Below are 20,489 nucleotides of genomic sequence, written 5' to 3' on the forward strand. Positions count from 1 at the left end.
TTTTGGCTGCTACTGGGAGGAGGGGTTGGAGGACAGGTGTCTCTGGTTTCCCCCTAGCCTGTATGGAGGCTCAGCTTGATACTCCCTCTCCCGGCAAGCCTAGGAGAGATTTTATGCGAATTCCCGCTGTCTGGGGGGTGAGCTGAATGACACCGACCTGTTTTGATGTCGCACTCTGAAGGAGAGTGGCGGTGTATCCTTCAGCTTTCCCGGATGGTGGCCGCTGACTGCCTCGGCGGAGTGTCCGCTGTGGGGGATGGGACTGTACCGCTTCCTTCCCCTTCTGAGAACCCGTGCTCGGCCCAAGGGTCCGTGTGGGCTTGGCTGGTGGGATTCCACCTAATGGCCTTCCCTAACCTCCCTGCTTGCCAATTAATGGCTTCACTGAGGCGCCACGCCTTCTGTAGCCGCAGGGCAGGCCACGCGAATCAGTTGGCCTGGGTCTCCGGGCCCTGCTGCAGGCTGCTGGGATCCCTGGCACTCTATCACTTTGATTTTTTCTGCTTGCCCCTCCCCCAGCATTGGCTAGCCAGGTTTCCTTTTGGCTGCTACTGGGAGGAGGGGTTGGAGGTCAGGTGTCTCTGGTTTCCCCCTAGCCTGTATGGAGGCTCAGCTTGATACTCCCTCTCCTGGCAAGCTTAGGAGAGATTTTATGCGAATTCCCGCTGACTGGGGGGTGAGCTGAATGACACCGACCTGTTTTGATGTCGCACTCTGAAGGAGAGTGGCGGTGTATCCTTCAGCTTTCCCGGATGGTGGCCGCTGACTGCCTCGGCGGAGTGTCCGCTGTGGGGGATGGGACTGTACCGCTTCCTTCCCCTTCTGAGAACCCGAGCTCGGCCCAAGGGTCCGTGTGGGCTTGGCTGGTGGGATTCCACCTAATGGCCTTCCCTAACCTCCCTGCTTGCCAATTAATGGCTTCACTAAAATGATATATTTAGAAAACATGTATATCAAGCTGACATTTGTTGCCATTAGCAAGTGTAGGGCTATTGGTGATATACTATGTGTATTTTAGTTTTCGTTGTTGCTTTTAAAAAAAATAACACAAAATATATTTAATATGCTAAGTGAGAGAAGTAAAAATATATGTTAAAAGAGCTTGCAGTTTGAAGTAATGGCTTCAAATGAGCAAGATCTTGTAAACTGAGTAAAATTAAGAAAATGAAGTTCTAAGGGTGAAGTGGCACATGTTTGCAATCCCAGCTGCAGGGAGGCTGAGGCAGGAGGATCTCAAGTTCAAAGCCAGCTTGGACAACTTAATGAGACCCTGTCTCATACATTAATAATAATAATAATTATAATAACAACAACAACAATAGGGCTGGGAATGTAGCTCCATGATAGAGTGTTTGCCTATCATACATGAAACCCTGGGTTTAATCTTCAGTACCATGGGAGAACAAAACAAAACAAAACCAAACCTCTTTGAGAGTTAAAAAAACAAAACATCAGATGAATCAGGAATTTTCTCTGCAAAAGTCCCAGTTATGTAGAGATTGTGAGTGTGACTTGGCCAAAGAAATCGTGATTTTTGTCTAGAAAAAAGAAGACAGATAAGCATTTTTGAATAGCTCAAAGACCTGAACCAGCATCAAAGAGCTGGAAATTACACAGAGAGACAGGTTTGGCTCAAAATAAGGAAAACATTTCTAACCTGGCACCTGTCTTTACTAAAATGGGCTGCCTTTCAAAGTCATGAGTTTTCCAAGCTCTGGGCATTTTCAACTCAGAGAACAATCCAGAATGAAGTTTCAGAAAGAATTTCTGTTCTGTGTGGGAGGCTAAATTAAAAACCGCCGCCCAACTTGTTAAAATTCTATTGATTTTTATGTTGCTAGGATTATCATAGAAATCACAAGCGCTGATACTGGATCTTCATGGAAACTTTTGGGTGTGGAACACCCAGTGGGGAAAGAAAAAAAAAAATGACTTCATCTTCACAGGGTGCAACAAAGCCCTCATTTGCATAAAAAACTTTCACGGAAAATTAAAAATATGGCTTCTTGGTCTTAGGCAAATTAATAAAAAAAAATCATTTGAAATAGTATATTTGCAGATAGATGCAAGCAATGAGAAAAGCCAAAAGGCATTGTGTTTCTCACGATGAGGGTGTTTTTAATTAATGAATTGACAGAGGTTGCGATTCTTATGAAAAAGTTCTTCACTCAAGGTCAGCAAACTCCTGGTGTTAATAACCTCAGTTATAAATGTGTTGGTAAAGGTTTTCCAAGGATGAGAGAGAATGCTTGGAAAACTGTGATTACATTTCTCAAGACATACAAGTCAAAAACGAATTTTCTTTTTTTGTTTCGTTTTTAAACAAAATTCTTTGCAGATCTCCTGCCACTTTATTTCTATACCCATTTTTAGAATGGTTTTTGCTTAGATTGCGTATGATATGCACTTTTTTTTTTTTCTCATAAAAATCTAGTTTTCTGTAAACTCTGTCCCTCTGCCTCAGCCGCACCTGGGCTGCCATTGTGAAGTTCTGAAGATGCTCCTGTCCTACTTAGAAAGCTGGTCTATCCTGAGCTTATGTTTAGGTTTTTTTTTTTTTTTTTTTTTTTTTTTTTTTTTTTTTAGTGGGGGTGGATACTGGGGATTGAATTCAGAAGCACTCGACCACTGAGCCACATTTCCAGCCCTATTTTATATTTTATTTAGAGACAGGGTCTCACTGAGTTGCTTAGTTCCTCACTTTTGCTGAGGCTGGCTTTGAACTCTCGATCCTCCTGCCTCAGCCTCCTGAGCCGCTGGGATTACAGGTGTGCACCACTGCACCTGGCACTTAGGTTGTTCTTGTTAGCTCTTCTGTTCTCTGACTTCAGCAGCTTTCTCCTCTCCATGTTGACAGAAAAACTGTTTTAGAAATCCTGAAGCTTGCCTCTTGACTTCAGGTTGTGGAGAAGCAGCTTTGGAAAAATGGAAACTTTGGAGGTAACTTTCATAGAGCGGGTCACTATGTGAATTTAGGATGTGACACTGTAGAATTCATTGATTTTGGTAGAGTAGAAAGAACACAGCTGTGGAATTGGGAAGACTGGGCTTCATATTCTAATGTTGTCCCTCACTTGCTGTGTGACATGGAAAAAATGGTTTAACCTCTCTAAGCTCCATTTTCTTCCTCTGTAAAAAGGAACAGTAATACCTAACTAGGGTTTGTGATTAAGTGAAATAAAGTAAACCAAGTATTTATATACCTAGTAAGTGCTCATGAAATGTAAATTTCTTTCCCCCTTCTAATTTTTATCCTTCTCCTCCTTTGTTTTTCTCAAAAAGTTTTCAGACTTATTAAAGACTTATTCATTTATTGTGATGCTTTTATATCACAAGTGGAACCATATACAGCTATACGTTTTCTAATTTGTTTTTAAATACAAAGGTAACCTCTACTCCTTGGACCAGGGCAAGCAATTGAAAGATGATCAAAAAAAAAAAAGTGAGCAATCTTCTTCTGCTGCTCACCAGTTCCTTACCAGCTCACCAGGTCATCACTGTTAACTTTTGGACATGGGCACGTTTTTCTATGTTCATACAAACACATACAAAAACATTTGGGCTTCTCCTCTCTCCTTTTAGTATGTTTGTTTAAACAATGTGATAACTCTGTATTTTGCTTTTTTCATGTAACAAAATAGAGTGGATATATTATCAAGTTAATAAGCACAGATTTTTAAAATGTGCTCTAATTAGTTATACATGACAGTAGAATATGAGAGAATGCACTTTGACACATCATACATAAATGGAGTATAACTTTTCATTCTTCTGGTTGTACATAATGCAGAATCACATTGGTCAGGTTTATTTTTAAAATTGCATTACATCCTGGTGTCTGGATGCACATAGTTTATTCAATCATTTCCTTATTGATGAATATTCAGGCTGTTGTCATGTATTCTCTCTTTTAGAAAACACCACAATAAACACTTTTTCACATATACTAGATGTCTGGATCGGGGTCTTTAAGGAATCAAACAGGTCTTGGTATGAAAAATGATTGGTTACTGAGGAAATTCGTCTCCCCACAATTGTGACAAGTATTTACTAGCTTCCCAAACTGAGTGGCCTTGATCTTTTAATTTCTCTAGAATACTCCATATTATAGATCTACAACTTATCTTTGATTGTTACCCATTCTAGAAAACTGTTTCTGGAATGTTGGACAAGTTTTGGGGTGGGTAGTTTAGAAGAAAGAATCTGTTGTTGAACTGGCTAATTGTCCCCATGAGCTGACAACCAACCTGTGTTTCTGAACTGAGCCTCAGCTCTTCCCTACTCTGGAACTTCTGAGTAGTTCTTGCATCCATTTTGAGAAGGATAAAGAAGTTTGCCTAAAAGTTGTGAATGATTTCTTGACCAATTTATTCAGAAGTCAGTGTAACCTTTTAATTGCATTTTATAGGTGTACATTTATAGGATAGTGAACAATACATTTTTGTAATCTTCGCCCCCTTCTAGTAGCTATGGCAATATTGCTTTTATTCGTATAATTTGCTTTCCTCCTTTTTGGATCACTTGGATCCACCTATAACAGTCTATTTTTATTAGTTATAATGAAAAACCTGAAGCAGGAAAACTTCCTAGAGAACAGAGGTCTATTAAGTTCAAACTTTTGGCTGCTGGAAGTCAAAAGCATGATATCAGTTCTGATGAGACTCTTCTTTGGCTGCAGTTCCTTGTAGCAGATAGCAATGGCGGGGGTGAAGGTAGGAGGAGAGACTGCTTTGAAAATTGGAAGTCAGAGAGAAACTGGTGTCCCACAGTCCCTTCCAAAGGCATCCCCCCAACTGACTTAAAGACCTCCCATTAGGCCCCACTTCTTAAAGATCCTACCTCCCCACATTGTCACACTGAGTACCAACCTTCCAACACATGAAGCTTTGGGGGACATATTGCCCAACCCGACTTGTCATTAAGAGGCAAATTTGAGCCACACACTGCATGTCCAGCTGCAGTTTTGTTGGGAGCATCCCTAAGCTTTCATGTTCTTTGTAAAAGAACAGCAAAACAAACACCTCTTCTCTCCTTCTGTATAGGAGTCTAAGTTTTGTACGCATGACAGTTATGGGATGCACCCTGGGTTTGTCCTTTCTTGCCATTTATGTACTAATGTTTTTTTAAAAAGTGGCTGAAGTGTTATTCCAGTGTTTGCTTCTTTCCACCCAATCATTTCATGTAGACATAAATATTATGAATGATTAAGTTGCTTTTAAAATGGTTGGATCAATCTATTCTGTTACGCACGTGTCATATCTGAGCCACTATCATTTTTAAAAGTGACTTCTTACTCTGAGTGTTTTTTTACTTGGGGAGGTTGCTTGGATATATTACTTGAGCTACATTTTGGGTGATTTATATCCATCCCTTTGCCTCTTCTTGTCTGAACGCTGTTTAATTCCATGAAGTCATTAGGCAAGTTTGGACTTCTTTCCTTAGAGCTTTGAATCCTTTGGTTGTTTCCTTTGTGCTGCCTGCTATACATCTTGTTTCTAATCTGTGATGACAGATGCCACTTCTAGAATTCTCACCCTTCTTGTCCATTGTCCCTTGAGGTCAAAAAGACAAGAGCAACCCTATGAGTCTCTGGAAAATTCATAGACATGTAGACACTGGCTCTTCCTTTCCATGTGTATGTCCACTCAGAAGAAACGTGTGCTTAAAAGTTGACCGGCGAGCTGGACAATGAAGTTTCAACATAGACGTTTTCTTCTTACTTCGTTCTGAAATAATTTTAGGACAGGTAATAATAAATGCTCTGTTCTTAACCTTTTATTCCGTACTCCAAATACACTTCAGGATCCAAAATGGTTCCATAGTGTTGGTATTAAAAATCAAGGATGCTCTTGGCAACAGCTTCTATTGTGTCTCTGTACCTTGGAACCTACAAATGAACTGAATGTTTCTGTTTCTGAACAGTCCTTTAGTACAAATGCAGCATCTTAACACGGGCCAAGGAAACAGAGTGAGGCTTCTCACCTCCAGATGATTTTTAGAGTTGCCTCATACTGTGGCCCTGATATGAGGACACTATTGGCCATGAATACAGGTCCCAGGCAAGCAGAGTCCACAGCTAGAAGACTAGATCTGGGAAGACCCATGGAGACAGGCTTCCTTGGTGTAGCTGTGAAGGCCCTAGGGACTGGAGGCTACATAGAACAGGTTTCCATTTCTGGAAACATCCAAGTTGTATCAGCTGGTCCATATTCTTCATTATGTATTCTTAAATTTTCCAGTGAAGAGAAATATTCAGGGTTTCATTTACTGTAATGATTTGATGAGAAACATGTTTGATTTAAGACAGCATTGCATTTTTTGAGTAGTGGTAGAATGCTTGCGTAGCATGTGTGAGGCACTGGGTTTGATTCTCAGCACCGCATATAAATAGATAAATAAAGGTTCATCAACAACTAAAAATATATGTATAAAAAAGAAACCTGGTACCATGTCATAATCTAACCTTTTTTCCCAAGGCTCTTTATTTGGCTTGTCTCCAAAACATCTTACAAACACATGTCTGATTCCTGTGGCATTTCTGATGAATATTGTGAAATCAAGTCCTTTCCTATTCACTCCTCTTGATTCCTATTATCTTCTTTGTGTTTCGACTTTCCTCCCCACCTACAGCACAAGCTTCCCACAGTAGGAGGCATAACTGATGTTTCTTTCTTTCTTTCTTTTTTTCCTTATGAAATGCCCCATTTTCCTGATGGACATACAAAAAATAGGGCGTTAACTGTTGATAAGTTGATTGTTCAAATGATCTCATCCTTTTTTGTGTGCTGAGTTGGTGACTACAGTGTTAGGGACACTGAGGTCTAATTTAATATACAGTGTCACTCAATTCTTGTGCAATGTCAAAAATGCCTACATACAAGATGGCTATAATACTAATTTTATGAAGAAGGAACACGATAATGAATTAATACTAGTAACATAATGATGCAGCTAGATCACAATTGAGAGGCTCATTTCTAAGTAAGATATTGGTTTTCTTAAAAAATTCAGTAAGAGAGCCTGGGCATAGTTCAGTGTTAGACTTACCTAGCAAGTGTAAAATGTAAAATAAAATAGAAAAAAAAAAAGAAAAGAAAAAACATTCAGCAACGATTTTGTTAACTTGCAAGAGTAAGTTTATTGAAGCCTAGAAGCAATTAGAGCAGGGCTGTCATTTCAACTTTCAAGAGCAATCTAATAAAGAAATCAGAGGATGCAGAAAAATTGGCTAGTCATCTATTTCTAGACTGAAGTGTTTCCATGAAGATATTCAGAAGGTTGACTTAGAATGATGTGATTTCTTCACTTGTGTCTTTCTTGATTTTTTTTTTCTTTGAAAGACACTCTTGTTGACCTGGAAATCGCTCATTTTATTTTCACCTCTGAGATACTGCTGACTTGAGATGAGACGACTTTGCCATCCACCACCTCTTCTATGATGGTCTTAGTGACTCTCGTCTTGTTGGGATCTGAAAAATCATGGGATGACAAGGTCAGTCTGGAAACTCACAGAAACGCAAACCCAGAGAAATTCAATTATATTCACGAAGTGTGTTTGTTCTCTATGGGTAGGAGTATGTAAATAATCGTATGCATTTTAATATGACAAGCAAACCATGCTTTTACTTAAAAGTAAAATTTAAAAATTACAAAAATTATCATCAATGTTAAAAAAAAAAAAAGAAAAAGTCTACCTCTTCCTTGACCAGAATAGCTTCCAGATCTTGAGTCACCCGATACCAAATCCCTGGATCCTATGTTTCTAGAGAAAAGAAGAATTGTGTTTTCCTTTGCAGTTTGCAAAGGTAGGAAAAAACCCTCCCTACTGGGGATTCTCCATGATGGAGCTTTGGATATCTGTTTTGGTTTTTGGTACTGAACCCAGGGGTACTTAACCACTGAGCCACATTCCTAGTGCTTTTTTTTTTTTTTTTTTTGGTGGTGCTGGGGATTGAACCCAGGGCCTTGTGCACAGGAGGCAAGCACTCTACCAACTGAGCTATATCCCCAGCCCCTGGATATCTTTTGATTGTACCGTGTCTGTGACTTTATTACTTCGAAACTACAATTCCAACCTCAGTGTCTCTTTTCAGCTTCGTAAAAAAAAAAAAAAAGGCACTGTTTGCATTTTGGCCCATTTCTGACTTTCGTTTACCCTCCTTCTCCATCGAGCAGGCTGCGGTAGGTCTCGATCTCCATCTCCAGGCGGGACTTGATGTCCAGCAATTGCTCGTATTCTGTGTTCTGGCATTCGGTCTCACTCCGGATCTGGCAGATCTGCTCCTCCAGGCTGCTGATCTGCACCTGAATTTCTGACAACCGAGCCACGTAGCTGGCTTCTGTATCAGCCAGAGTCCCTTCCAGGGAGCTTTTCTACGAGAAAAAGCAAATAAAAAAATTCATGATGAAGACAAGTCAATGGATGATTTAAAAAATATACAATTTTATATGGTTCTAGAGGTGTGCTTTCACTCAATAACAACCTCTATTGATTAATCATTGCTTTTTGAAATTTTTGTTGGCATTATCTTTTCAGATTAAATATTTTATGGAAATAGAGTACATTAACTGCTTTATGCTTTCTAGAACCATGGTACAGTTCTCCATAACATTACTTTTATCATGTCACTAGTGAACATCTTGAAAAAGAAAAAAAAAAGTGCATTTGCTTAACTCCCTGTTGGAGATTTTGAAAAGCTGTTTGCACATACCATGGCCAGTTGGGACTGAAGCTCAATTTCCAGGGCTTGCAGGGTACGTTTCAGTTCTGTTATCTCATTCTTGGCAGAACTGGCGGCCCCAGCATCAGTAGAGATCTGTGCTTGCAGGGCTGCACTCTAAATAGAAATAAAATGCATTTCTTCTAGGCCATGAAAGGAGCAGAAGTGTGTAGCTGCAGGCTTCAAGATGCCCCACAGAGAGGAGATACCTGCTTGTTGAACTGTTCCTCTGCCTCCCGGCGGTTCTGCTCAGCCAGCTCCTCATACTGTGCCCTCATGTCATTCAATAATTTGGTCAGGTCGGTTCCTGGGGCAGCATTCATTTGCACAGTCACATCCCCTCCAGAACTTCCTTGCATACTCTTCATTTCCTAACACCCAGGAGAAAAGATCACCGTGATGCTAATAGGAAAGCAACAACTTCCTAAAATGGGCAGAGCTAGTGCAAATTTGAAACTAGGACACCTGGGGGGGGGGATCAAGTTCAGATATACTATGCTTATTATTACTCTTTTTCTGGTCTTTAGATGTGGGAAATTCATTGAGTTTATCCTTATAAAACAGATGTGGGGGAAAATATGGAAGTCAGGGTTTTCACTCCTGTGGAGCTGGTCCCAACCTCCTCGTGACTCTTCTTCAGATAGGTCAGCTCCTCAGTGAGACTCTCAATCTGCATCTCCAGGTCAGAGCGGGTCATGGTCAGGTCATCCAGGACTTTCCGCAGGCCACTGATGTCGGCCTCCACGCTCTGCCGGAGACACAGCTCGTTTTCATACCTGAAAGGGGCAGCAAGAAGGTAGCAGTGAGCTGGCCCAACAGCTTTCAAAGAATCCCCTGCATTTCCTACAGATTGAGCAAGTTCTCACCTCTACGCATTTTGATAAATGAAGGTTACTAAGTTTTCTCTGATGATTTTCCCCCATAAGGAAAAACAGAAGTCTGATGTTAGCCCTAATCATGTCTAATAATTTTATGATGAAATCCTGATATCCCTAACTTGTCTCCTATTTTATTTTATTTTTCCTGGAATGATGGTTTCTAAGTTTACCCTTGGGATGTTTGTGAATTGAATTTAGGTCATGATCCCCAGAAAGATATTAAGAAAAATTTTTAAGCAAATGGATTGGATTTTATTTTTTCCTGTCACACTTGTTTTCAAGTCTGATGTGTCTTACTTCAGTCTGAAGTCGTCAGCAGCCAGTCTGGCGTTGTCAATCTGCAAAATGGTTCTAGCATTTTCAACAGTGGCCGTAATGATCTAGAAAAAGATGATAATAATGAATGGTTCACTCATGATTTTTGCCTTGTGTCTGTAGGCCTGCCTGGGAAGGCAGGTGTTTTCTGTGTTACTAGCTCTTGATGGGGAATGGATTTGCAAACTTACATAGTAATGATACCTGTATATTTAGGATGATATCTTTCTGCAAAAAAGGTAACAATTTGCACATTTATAGGAATAGGCACAGAACATAGCCCTTCTGTGGATTTTCGCTGTTTGGAAGATCAGTTATTCCATGAGCTCTTTCAGAACATAGTACAGAGGTTGAATTTCACTTAGAGAAAAATGCCTTTAAAAAATATTTCCCTTATAACAATGGCTAAACATTGTTGGTTTCACTACCTCCTTTTGCAGTATTTGTACCAGATTTTCTAGGAAGAAAAATAGTTGGAAGGACTCTTTTAAGTCTACTAAGACACTAAAATGTGTTAATCTGTTAGGATTAGCCATAAAGTAATTAGATTCAACTAATGGGTTCTTTGTAATCAGTCTTATATATCCATGTTAGCTGCCTGGCATGATATATACATTTTACCCTTATGGAGAAATACTCAAATCTGAGATGCAATCAGAAAATTAATGCGGTTAGATGTCACATAGTGAGCTGTCATCATTAAGACATACCATGTACCATTTTGCATAAAAAACAAGCAATTATATTTTTAAATAACTCATTGACTTTGAATTTTCATTACAGTATAGGATCTGACTAAAAGTGAAAGATACATCATAGAAACTTAGCCTATCACAGATAGTATCTTACCTGGTTCCTGAGATCTTCAATTATTGAATAGTATTTGCTATAATCTCTTCCAGAACCATCTTTCCCAGACCCAGGCCCAAATTTGTCATACCACGCCTTGATTTTATTCTCCAGATCAGTGTTGGCCTCCTCCAGGGCTCTGACCTTGTCTAGGTAATTGGCCAGGCGGTCATTGAGGTTCTGCATGGTTTGCTTCTCACCTCCAGAGAAAAGCCCCCCGTCACCAACGCCACCACTCAGGCAACCCCCCATACCACCTCCATGGCTGTAGAAACCTCTATTATCACCGCTGCTGAATCCAGAGCCCCCACCAAAGCAACCTCCGGAGCCCAAGGTTGCTCCCAGACCACCTCTTACTGAGCAGCTCCCAAAGCCTCCTGCAAAGCCACCTCCAAAGCCACTGCTAGGTCCCCCACTCAGGCCACAGTTGCCAGTTCCTCCTTGGAAGCCTCTGGCAGAGCCACCCCCCAGACCACATCTGCTTCCACTGCTGACGCTGCTTCTACCAGCGGACACCCTGCTGCTCCCAGCCCTGGAGGAGGAGATGCGAGAAGAGCAAGACATGTTGTTCCTGCAAAGCTTAGCTCGTCCCAGGGAATGTGAGAGGTGGAGGGAAGAGCCTATGGATTTCGGCTCTTATATACACACTTTTTCAGGGTGTTCCTTTTCTATGTCACTGAATTACTGTTACAGTTTTGCTAATCCATAATTGGATAATTTCTTTTTCATGAACCCACTCTACTGGCTGTTTTTCTAAGGCTGGGTCAGAGCCCTGGGGCATTTACTACACTGGAAAAAAAAAAAAAGGTGGAGCAAAGCAAAAAAAAAAAAATCCAGAATTATAGTTTTAACCTTTCAGAGATTTAGATGACTGGTAATTCTTTTCTGAAAATATGATTTCATTAAATTTGCCACATGACTTCCCAATTGCAGGGAACACCTGCAGATTATCACACATAATTAAAATGATGAGAACGAAAATTTTCCAACATAGAACTTTTTGTTCGATTTGTTGTCAAAAGTTAGAAATTGGCTCTAACCTTGGTGTTAGTTCCAGGTTTAATTAAGTCTTCCCTTTGATGATTTCAATCAGCCTGCTTTTGAGGTTGTTGAAGTTTATGCAGTTAGGTTTTTGCAATTTTTGTATTTTGATATTGAATGAATATGTTTTTGCTGTTACTAAAAACTTAAATCAATAGCCTTCCAGGCCAGTATTGTTGGATCTCAGGAACACCTGTGTTGAAGTAAGTAATGTCTAAGAACCACCAGACAAGTTTCCAGACAGCTTGATTTAGTAGGGGCTCGAAGAGCTGGCGGGCTGCCCCAAGTATGCTTTTCCTTTTGATTGAACTCTAGTCTGACATAATGATAGCAATTTCCTTCTTTATCTGATCCTAAGAAGCAAAGACACGGGGTCAATTTCTCTTCTTTTCGTTAGAAAAATGTCCAGAGAGGAAGATCTGAATTCATTATTTTGGGGGGCAGGTACCAGGGATTGAGCTCAGGGATACTCGACCATTAAGCCACATCCCCAGCCCTATTTTGTATTTTATTTAGAGACAGGGTCTCACTGAGTTGCTTAGTGCCTCGCTTTTGCTGAGCCTGCCTTTGAACTCGTGATTCTTCTGCTTCGGTTGCCTGAGCTGCTGGGATTACTGAACCCACTTTTAATAATCCATATTTTTCCTGGAATCAGTTCACAAAGTTTCCCTTATCTACTCTTTGCTTAGGTTTTTCTGCTTTTGTTAAAAAGACATTTAGTTAAGAGGACCTGTACATACTTCTGATAACTCATTTTATGGTTGGGATCTCTGTGTCTGTTCTGAAATCCAGGGCCCTCCCAGTTCACTTTCTGCTTTGTGTTGTTCTGTCCCTGACTACTATAGATAATTTCCTTTCATTTCAGTTTGTAGCTTCTCTGGTTTAAAAGTATCTTTTAAAAACCTGGGTAAGTGGGGTGGCTCATGCCTATAATTGCGACAATTTGGGGGGCTGAGGCAGGAGGATGGCAAGTTTGAGGCCAGCCTTAGCTCAGTGGTATTGAGGCCTTGGGTTCAACCCCCACTACAAAAAACAAAAAACAACAACAAAGGGGCTGGGGATGTGGCTCAAGCGGTATCGCGCCATGCCTGGCATGCGTGCGGCCCGGGTTCGATCCTCAGCACCACATACCAACAAAGATGTTGTGTCCGCCGAGAACTAAAAAATAAATAAAAAAAAAAAAAAGCAGCCTGGCCTAAATAATACAGATAGGTACTATTTAAAAAAAAAAAAAAAAAAAAAAAAAAAAAGAACAAATACTGTATGATTCCACTTACATGAGATTCCCAGAGCAGTTAAATTCGTAGAAAGAGCAGAATGGTGAATGGGGGTTAAGATGTTGTTGTTTAGTAGATGTAGAGTTTTAGTTTTGCCATGTAAAAAGAGTTCTGGAGATCAGTTGCAAAACAATGTGAGTGTATGTACCACCACTGAACTGTGTGCTTAAAAACTGATTAAGATGGTAAGTTTTGGGGGGCTGGGGTTGTGGCTCAGGGGTAGAATGCTTGCCTAGCACACGTGAGGCACTGGGTTCAAACCTCAGCACCACATAAAAATGAAATAAAGATATTATGTCCACCTACAACTAAAAAATAAATATTTTTAAAAAGATGGTAAATTTTGTTATGTATATATTTTACCACCATTTTAAGAAGATTGTTTTTTAAAAAGCATAGCTGTTTCCAAAAAAATATTTCTTAACCTCTTTAGTTTTATACTTATGTAGTTGACTTGTGTTGATTTAAAACTTTCTTCCTGGTCTACTTGGTCTCCATTGAATTATGTGCATGCTTTAATATACTCAGTCATTTGTTTCCAATGTCCTGGCTTCTCTTAATTTTTCCTTAAACTGCTTTTATTGGGATGCATTATTAAATTAGATGAGGATTTCCTTTATGTAGCCCTGTAGGTTATCAGGTTTTACTTTACACCTGCAGTGTTTTCACACTAGCATGATGCTACTTCTCACATTTATGTGAGATGCCTGGTGGCATCTCTTCAGGGTGTATAAGGTGTTTTACAAGCATTTTTTTTTTTTTGTCTTTTCCTTTTTGGAACAGGGAATTGAACCCAGGGCTTTGTGCATGCCTATGAGGCAGGCATTTTACCAGTGAGCTACATCCCAGCCCGTGTTTTGCAAGCATTTTAATGGAATAATTGCCACAATGCCCTTATAAGGTGGTAAAAAAAAATGTCCCAAACATAATATGTTGGTCATCTTGCCTCATCTTTTTCCCAAATGATGAAAACAAGAAGGCAGTCTAAATACTAATGATAAAAGGGTATACAAATGTTGGAGATGTGGGGATAAGTCAGGTTTCTCTCCTTTTTTAAACTATGAAATAGAATTCTTTTCATTTTTAAACGGTCATTGGAAAAATAGAAAATTTAAAGAAAGGAAGAGTAGCTAAGTGAAAGAAATCTGGTAGAACTTACAAATTTCAGAGCCCCTGGGGAAAGAGCCTTACGTGCAAAGAATGAGGGAGGACAAGTTTTAATATTATCTTTTCCCTCTGAACTTGGCCTGGGGTTTGTGAATTTTTTTTTTGTAGTTATCATCTGAATTCAGTTTTTTTTCCATTTTTCCATCTCGTCTTTTGCTTTGTAAAATTAGGTTCGAAATTAAGTTCTTATGTTTCCCCAGGTCTGTTCAGAATTGACCGGCAGGAAGGGCGTTAATGATTAAAACAGCCATCACTGACTCAAATTCTTTGCCTAATGAATCAGCATATAAATCAACATATAGACAAATCCACAGGATCTTCTTCTTGTCTCTATTTCCTTAAATGCATTTCATTCTTTCTTTCAGGTGTATCAAGGTGACTTTCCTTTTAAATGATGACAAGACTGTTAAACAGGCTAATCTTAATTCTGTGGTTTGCAAACTGCCTAGAACATTGGTGTTTGGTGGATTAAAGGGTTTCAATCACATATATAAATACAATTATGTTCTTCACTGAAGTGTTAGAATTCTTTGGTAAACATGAGTTCCCATTGTTTTGAGCCAACCTCAAATTTAATACTCTGTTTTTATTTGAAATAATGACTCGCCAAAGAAAACAAATTAGTTCTTGGCATTTCCTTCATCTGTACATTGGAAGCTTCGAAAATCTGATGATGTTCCGTGAGGTAAAATGTTCACAAGTGCCAGGAGTTGTTTGATATATGATAGTTTAAAAAGAAATAGACTGAGTCCCACATATCTGGGCTCCCAGAACAACTCTCTGCCCTTAGTTATATGCTATTTTTTAATAGTTTGTGATTAGCAATTTATTTTGATTTGTAAAGAATCATTTACACTACATTTCATTATAGAATATGATTTTTTGTGGTACTGAGGTTTGAACCAGTAGCTCTACCATTGAGCTACAACTCTAGCCCTTTTAATTTTTTTTTTAAAAATATTTATTTATTTATTTTTAGTTCTCGGCGGACACAACATCTTTGTTGGTATGTGGTGCTGAGGATTGAACCCGGGCCGCACGCATGCCAGGCGAGCGCGCTACCGCTTGAGCCACATCCCCAGCCCCTCTAGCCCTTTTAATTTTTAAATTTTGAGATAGGTTCTTACTGAGTTGCCAAGGTTGGCTTTGAACTTGTGATCCACCTGCCTCAGCCTCCTGTAGAATATGATTTTTTTGTAATAACTGCAGAATGACTAGCAAATAGCAAATATTATTATTATTATTATTTTAATGAGGCAGATGACTAGTATTTTAAAAATTTCAGTTGAACATATTACGTGTATTTAGATTAGCAAGAAAACCAGATATTGCAAGGTGTGGCATATTGCTCCTGATGGAACTTTGCAGATTTGAGAATAGAACTCAGGGCTTTGATCTCTTGCTCATTCCAGAGAATATTCTATTATGTGTTTTTCAAGTAAGGCATAAGATCAAAATAATTAAGAGAAGTAATCGGACATAGAATATTTGTTGAATGGTGATAGAACTTTTTGTGCCGGACAACACAGAAAAATTGGGAGTGCAGATGTGAGGTTTGAATACTCTCACTGTAATGCTTGGCATATTTTAGATGGTGATAAATATTCCTTGAACGAATAAAAAAATTATGGTCTGATTTGCTTCATGAACATCCTGGATCACTGATTATTTTGTCCTTTTTTATATATATTCTGTTTTCTCTATCCTTGTTTTTATTTTTGGATATGATCCTGGGTTTATGATTCTCGCTTTTGCTGGCTTTGAACTCATGATTCTTCTGCCTCAGCCTCTTGAGCTGGTGGGTGGTGGGGAGGGAGGGTCAGTGAAGGCCATTCAAGATCACACGGACATTCCCTGTAGAGAATCATCGTTTCTGTTAGCTTTTTGGTTAGCTTGGAAGGAAAAAAAGTTTTCCAATAACATGTGAACTGAGAGAGACCACTCCTGTGGGTCCAGGTCTCGATGGGCAAAAGGTGCAATTTATGCAGTCCAGGGGGAGAAATAAAGAATGTCCACACGCTTCTGCCCTTTTCAATGCTTTATGCACTCAAATCACTCAATACAATTTCACTGTATAGGTTCTTAATTGAGAAAATGATAATCCTTAATGCTGGGCACTGCAGTAGACATAATCAATTCACAGCAAACAATCCAGATTAATTCTAAGCACTGCAAACACACTTAATCATGACAGGCTCATGACAGACATTCCCTCTGCCTGCTAAGCTCAAGTGTCAGATCGGAAGTCTCAAGCCTTAGGCTCTAAGTCCAGCAGATGCACACTCACTCAGACCGGGGTGATCAGATCAGGAACCAAGGCAGGCTTCTCCTGGGGTGAAGCTGACGGCTGGTTGAGGAGGTGGTCAGAGGGAGAAGTCCTTTTCTCACCAGAGTCAAGAGACTGCTGTAGAGTTAGAGAGACTACTGTTGAATTAGAGAGTCGTGAGAACAACTCAGAGGATCAGGCAGATGAGAAGAGTTGGGATGTCAGTCCAGTTCCTCATCGGGCTCTCAGGCTTGCGTGTGTCAGTGTCGGCTGGCTGAATGTCTCTTCTTTTGCTCCATCATTTATACTGAATTTTGGAGCTTCTGACTACCTTTCCATCCCTATCAGCTGCCACTGGATTTCTTGGTGATGTCATTTTCCCTGGGGTGCTCAGGCCCAAGGCCCAAGGCCATCCTTACAATCAAGTTTATTGATTCTAGTCTGGTGCTATTGTCAGACCCAAAGAAGATCTTCCAAGTGCTGTGGTGGGGCCTAGTGCAATGTCTTTTGTTTACTTCCCTCTCTTTTCCCCAAGCAATTGTTATCTTTCTGGGCTCTGCAGCCTCAGCTTGGGAGAAGGATGACACAGGTCATGTGCAACTGTCCTCTTACCCTCTTCATGCATGTTTTCTTATTATAATGCTCTAACCTGGTGATCTGTCACTTGGTGTATTTAGCACTAGGGAAGGTATTTTCATGTGTGAATAGTTCAAATTTATGTTTCTTTAGGACAATCACTGGTAAGCCCTGTTCTACCACCTGGCTCCACCTTCTGTTCTTTCTCTTAATGCTTCCTCTTTGCCACCAGCAAGCATCCGTTTGGTCATGTGGCTTCTGCTGGAAAGGCTGACAGGACAAGATGATAGAGTGGAGAGGCTACAGATTCAGGTCAGGCTGGGGAGCGTTGGCTGTGGGGTCACCTGATTGGGTTAACAGATCATGGAAGGGAACCTGGAGGAATATCGACTGCCTAACCAAATCCTTCCAGGGACAGAGAAAAGGAAAAGATTCAGCTTTGATGTGGGGCTGATTCGATGGAGCAAGGAGTGGGTCCCAGCAAGCAACTGTTTTCCTTTGGCACTCATGCCCCAGAGGGAGACAGAGAAGCCAGGCTCCAGGAAACCTTGGTTGAAAGGTGCCAGGTAAACCTCATGTCCCTCCCACAGTGGCATTCAATAGCAAGTCCAAAGCCTACCATTGTCCTTCTGGGTATAGAGTGAATACGAACAATACCCAAGGCTAATGGGTGATAACATGTGTACTAACTTCTGACACATTCACTGTAGCTGACTGTTTCTAGAAGAACTTTTGATGTGATTGATCTTGGAAGAAGACCTACCACCCACCCTGTTCTTTTTCTTTTTTTTTTCTTTCCATGAACCCCAATTTTACTGACTTTCCAGGGCTACCTCTTTTAGAAAACTTTTCTTGTCCCTGCTTCAACGCTTAATTCTAGTTTCTTCTTCCCTCACATAATTTTTTTCCTTATTGTTTTTAGTTTCTACCATACTATTTACTTATTACTCGACTATTCTTGTATTTTTTTTCTTGAAAATAAATAGGGTCTTCATTGTAAAAACATTTAAATGTGCAAATGTTTTTTTCTTTAGAATTTAAAAAATTTCCCAGTAATACATGCTTATTTCAGGAAATTAGAAAATGCATGTAAACAGGCAATAGAAAATAATTCTATTTTATTTCCACTATCCACTATCCTATCTTTCTACTCTTCCAGAACAGCTTTGTTAACATGTTGGTACATATTGTTTTAGATTTTATAAGCATATATGTAACATGTATGCAATTATTTCCTTACAAAAATGGGTCATATTGTATATAATACCTTGAAACTTTACTTTTTCTCAATAAATGATTGACATCTTTTCAGGTCACTGCATGAACCTTTTTAGTGGCTGCATGACAATCCTTTGATGGATGCTGATGGGTGTTTCACAACTCAGCTTATTGATTCTTCATTGTTAGATATTTTATTATGGCTAAGGTTTCACTCTGATAAACATAACTGATGGGAATAAACATGTTAATAATTAATTATGTAAGGATAAATTCCTAGAAATGGAACTGTTGGTTCTAAAGGTATTCCCTTCCCCCCCCCCAGGCTTTGATATCTGTTGCTGAATTGTTCTCTTGAAGATTTTTCCAATTCATACTCCATTCAGCAAGGTATGAGTGCTTTCCCTCTACACCCTTGCAAAAGTGGATATTTGTTATATTTAAACAAAAGGACCTGTTTTGATGCTACAAATGACATTTCTTTGTTTAAATTCACTAGAGATGTTGGGCATGAGGCACTTTGTAATGTTTGGGGGCATTCCTGTTTTATGAATTGCTGGTGTGTATCATATACCTAGTTCTTATTGATATTATTATCTCTAATATTAGATCCATTCATGAGTTTATATACATTCAATGTCAATGTAGTTACCTACTAGACATTGGCCACACAGGACAATCGCAGAGAAAACCCGTGTTATCATGGGGGCGCTGTTGAAAATATAGAGCTAAGATGGTTGGGGGTTGCCCAGGGAGGCTGGGCTAATGTTCTTATATTCTAGCGACAGCAGGTGGCGCTAAACTATAGCCAAGAGGAGATGACTTAAATGCTGCCGTCCAAATCCAGACTTTTGGATGCTTAGGTAGACATGGTTCTCCTTAGTATCAGGATAGGTTTTTACCATATTTCACTAAAGCTTGAAATTTTTTCTTTTAATTTTGGTTTTCTTCTTTCTACACAATATTTTCTTGATACAAACCATCCTTTTTTTTTTCTATTCATGCGTTGTGCTTTGTGTACATAGACATGTTTTAAATATTTTAAAATATGGGATCACATTGTGCAACATTTTTTTTACTATTGGCTTCTAGTTATTAAAACATCCTGAGCATATTTCCAAATCAATCATTACCTTCTATAGTAGCAGCAGCTAAAATAAGACCTGTGGGCCAAACTTGGCCAACTATCTGCTTTTGTGAATAATGTTTTATTGGAACATATCTAGGCCCCTTTGTTTACACATGGTCTGTAGCTGCTTTCACACTGCAGAAATGAATAGCTGCAACAGAGACCATGGAGTCTGCAAAATGAAAGTATTTATTATCTGGCCTTTTACTGATAAGTTTTCTGACTCCTGTTGTATAGCATTATTTTAATAATTATTTACGTTTTTCTTAACTGGATATACTACTAGGCAGATTTAACCATTCCACTAATGTTGGATCTAATGTTGAAATGAGGTTGTGCTGAGCATCCTGATAGCTCAATCTTTGTAGGCATCCATGACTCTTCTCTCACATGGACCCCAAGGTTGCAGTGAGTGTGGGTGCACTGCCCAGGACCCCCAGGAGGACTGAGGCACTCCACTCCCCTTCCTGCTTGGAGAATTAGTAATTGGGACTCTCAGCTGAGACCTTGTCTGGGAATCACACTCCCTGAGTAAATAAGTGGGAGCTAGGAAAGATGCAGAGATGAAGTTGAATTCTTTTTAAGACTCACTGCCCAAAGCCTGTTAGCTCCTGCAGGGTTCTCCTTGCTCTATTCTTGGAACTGACCCTGTACAAGGACTGAGTGAGGCAGCAACAGCCAAAGGCACTCTTCTTGAAGTGGCCACTAGCCAAGGACTGGCCAGCACAGGGCTATAATGTTATGGTGGAACAGAAATCTAAAATATACCTTCATTTTGTGTACTAATATATGTGTATGTGTGTGTGTGTGTATATATTTTTTTGACAAACATTGTATTAATTGAACTGTTCTTCAGCTTCCTTCTAGTTTTGCGTGACAAAAATTTCATGTTATGTTTATCATCATTCCAATGTCAAGACAGGTCTGCAGCTGGGGAAGTATTGCTCTTGGGAATTGTGCTACTACTGGAATATTCCTCTATCTTGTTGCCTAATTAAAAGAAACAGAAAAAATTAAAATGATCTAAAACAAAAAAATGTATATTTCTGCCTT

General features: G+C 39.7%; 1 protein-coding gene and 1 non-coding gene across 3 annotated transcripts; both read right to left on the minus strand.

The window, feature by feature from the left end:
* Window positions 1–7,365: 7,365 nt before the first annotated feature.
* On the minus strand, window positions 7,366–11,326 carry Krt24 (keratin 24). Of its 2 annotated transcripts, XM_026387010.1 has the most exons (9): window positions 10,763–11,326; window positions 9,896–9,978; window positions 9,340–9,496; window positions 8,930–9,091; window positions 8,712–8,837; window positions 8,156–8,373; window positions 7,992–8,014; window positions 7,695–7,754; window positions 7,366–7,469 (listed from the first exon to the last, which is right to left on the minus strand). In XM_026387010.1, the coding sequence occupies exons 1-9, from the start codon at window positions 11,324–11,326 to the stop codon at window positions 7,366–7,368; spliced, it is 1,497 nt and encodes a 498-aa protein (XP_026242795.1). The 2 variants fall into 2 exon arrangements, with proteins under 2 accessions (XP_026242795.1, XP_026242796.1); XM_026387011.1 differs by lacking the exon at window positions 7,992–8,014 and having other exon boundaries at window positions 7,695–7,762.
* On the minus strand, window positions 7,937–8,009 carry Trnar-ccu (transfer RNA arginine (anticodon CCU)). Its single transcript has one exon. It is a non-coding gene; the product is annotated as a tRNA-Arg (tRNA).
* Window positions 11,327–20,489: the final 9,163 nt, after the last annotated feature.

The sequence above is a fragment of the Urocitellus parryii genome, chromosome 7 (genome assembly GCF_045843805.1).
Source record: "Urocitellus parryii isolate mUroPar1 chromosome 7, mUroPar1.hap1, whole genome shotgun sequence".
Classification (NCBI taxonomy): domain Eukaryota; kingdom Metazoa; phylum Chordata; class Mammalia; order Rodentia; family Sciuridae; genus Urocitellus; species Urocitellus parryii.

What these genes read in the sequence shown, in the direction of transcription:
- Krt24 (XM_026387010.1), bottom strand. Translation starts at nt 11,326, where the DNA reads ATGTCTTGCTCTTCTCGCATCTCCTCCTCCAGGGCTGGGAGCAGCAGG. An exon ending in TTGAAGATCTCAGGAACCAG is followed by an intron (nt 9,979 to 10,762) that starts GTAAGATACTAT and finishes ATCTTTTTCTAG; the next exon opens with ATCATTACGGCCACTGTTGA. An exon ending in CTGCTCGATGGAGAAGGAGG is followed by an intron (nt 8,015 to 8,155) that starts GTAAACGAAAGT and finishes AAAGATATCCAG; the next exon opens with GGGCTGGGGATATAGCTCAG.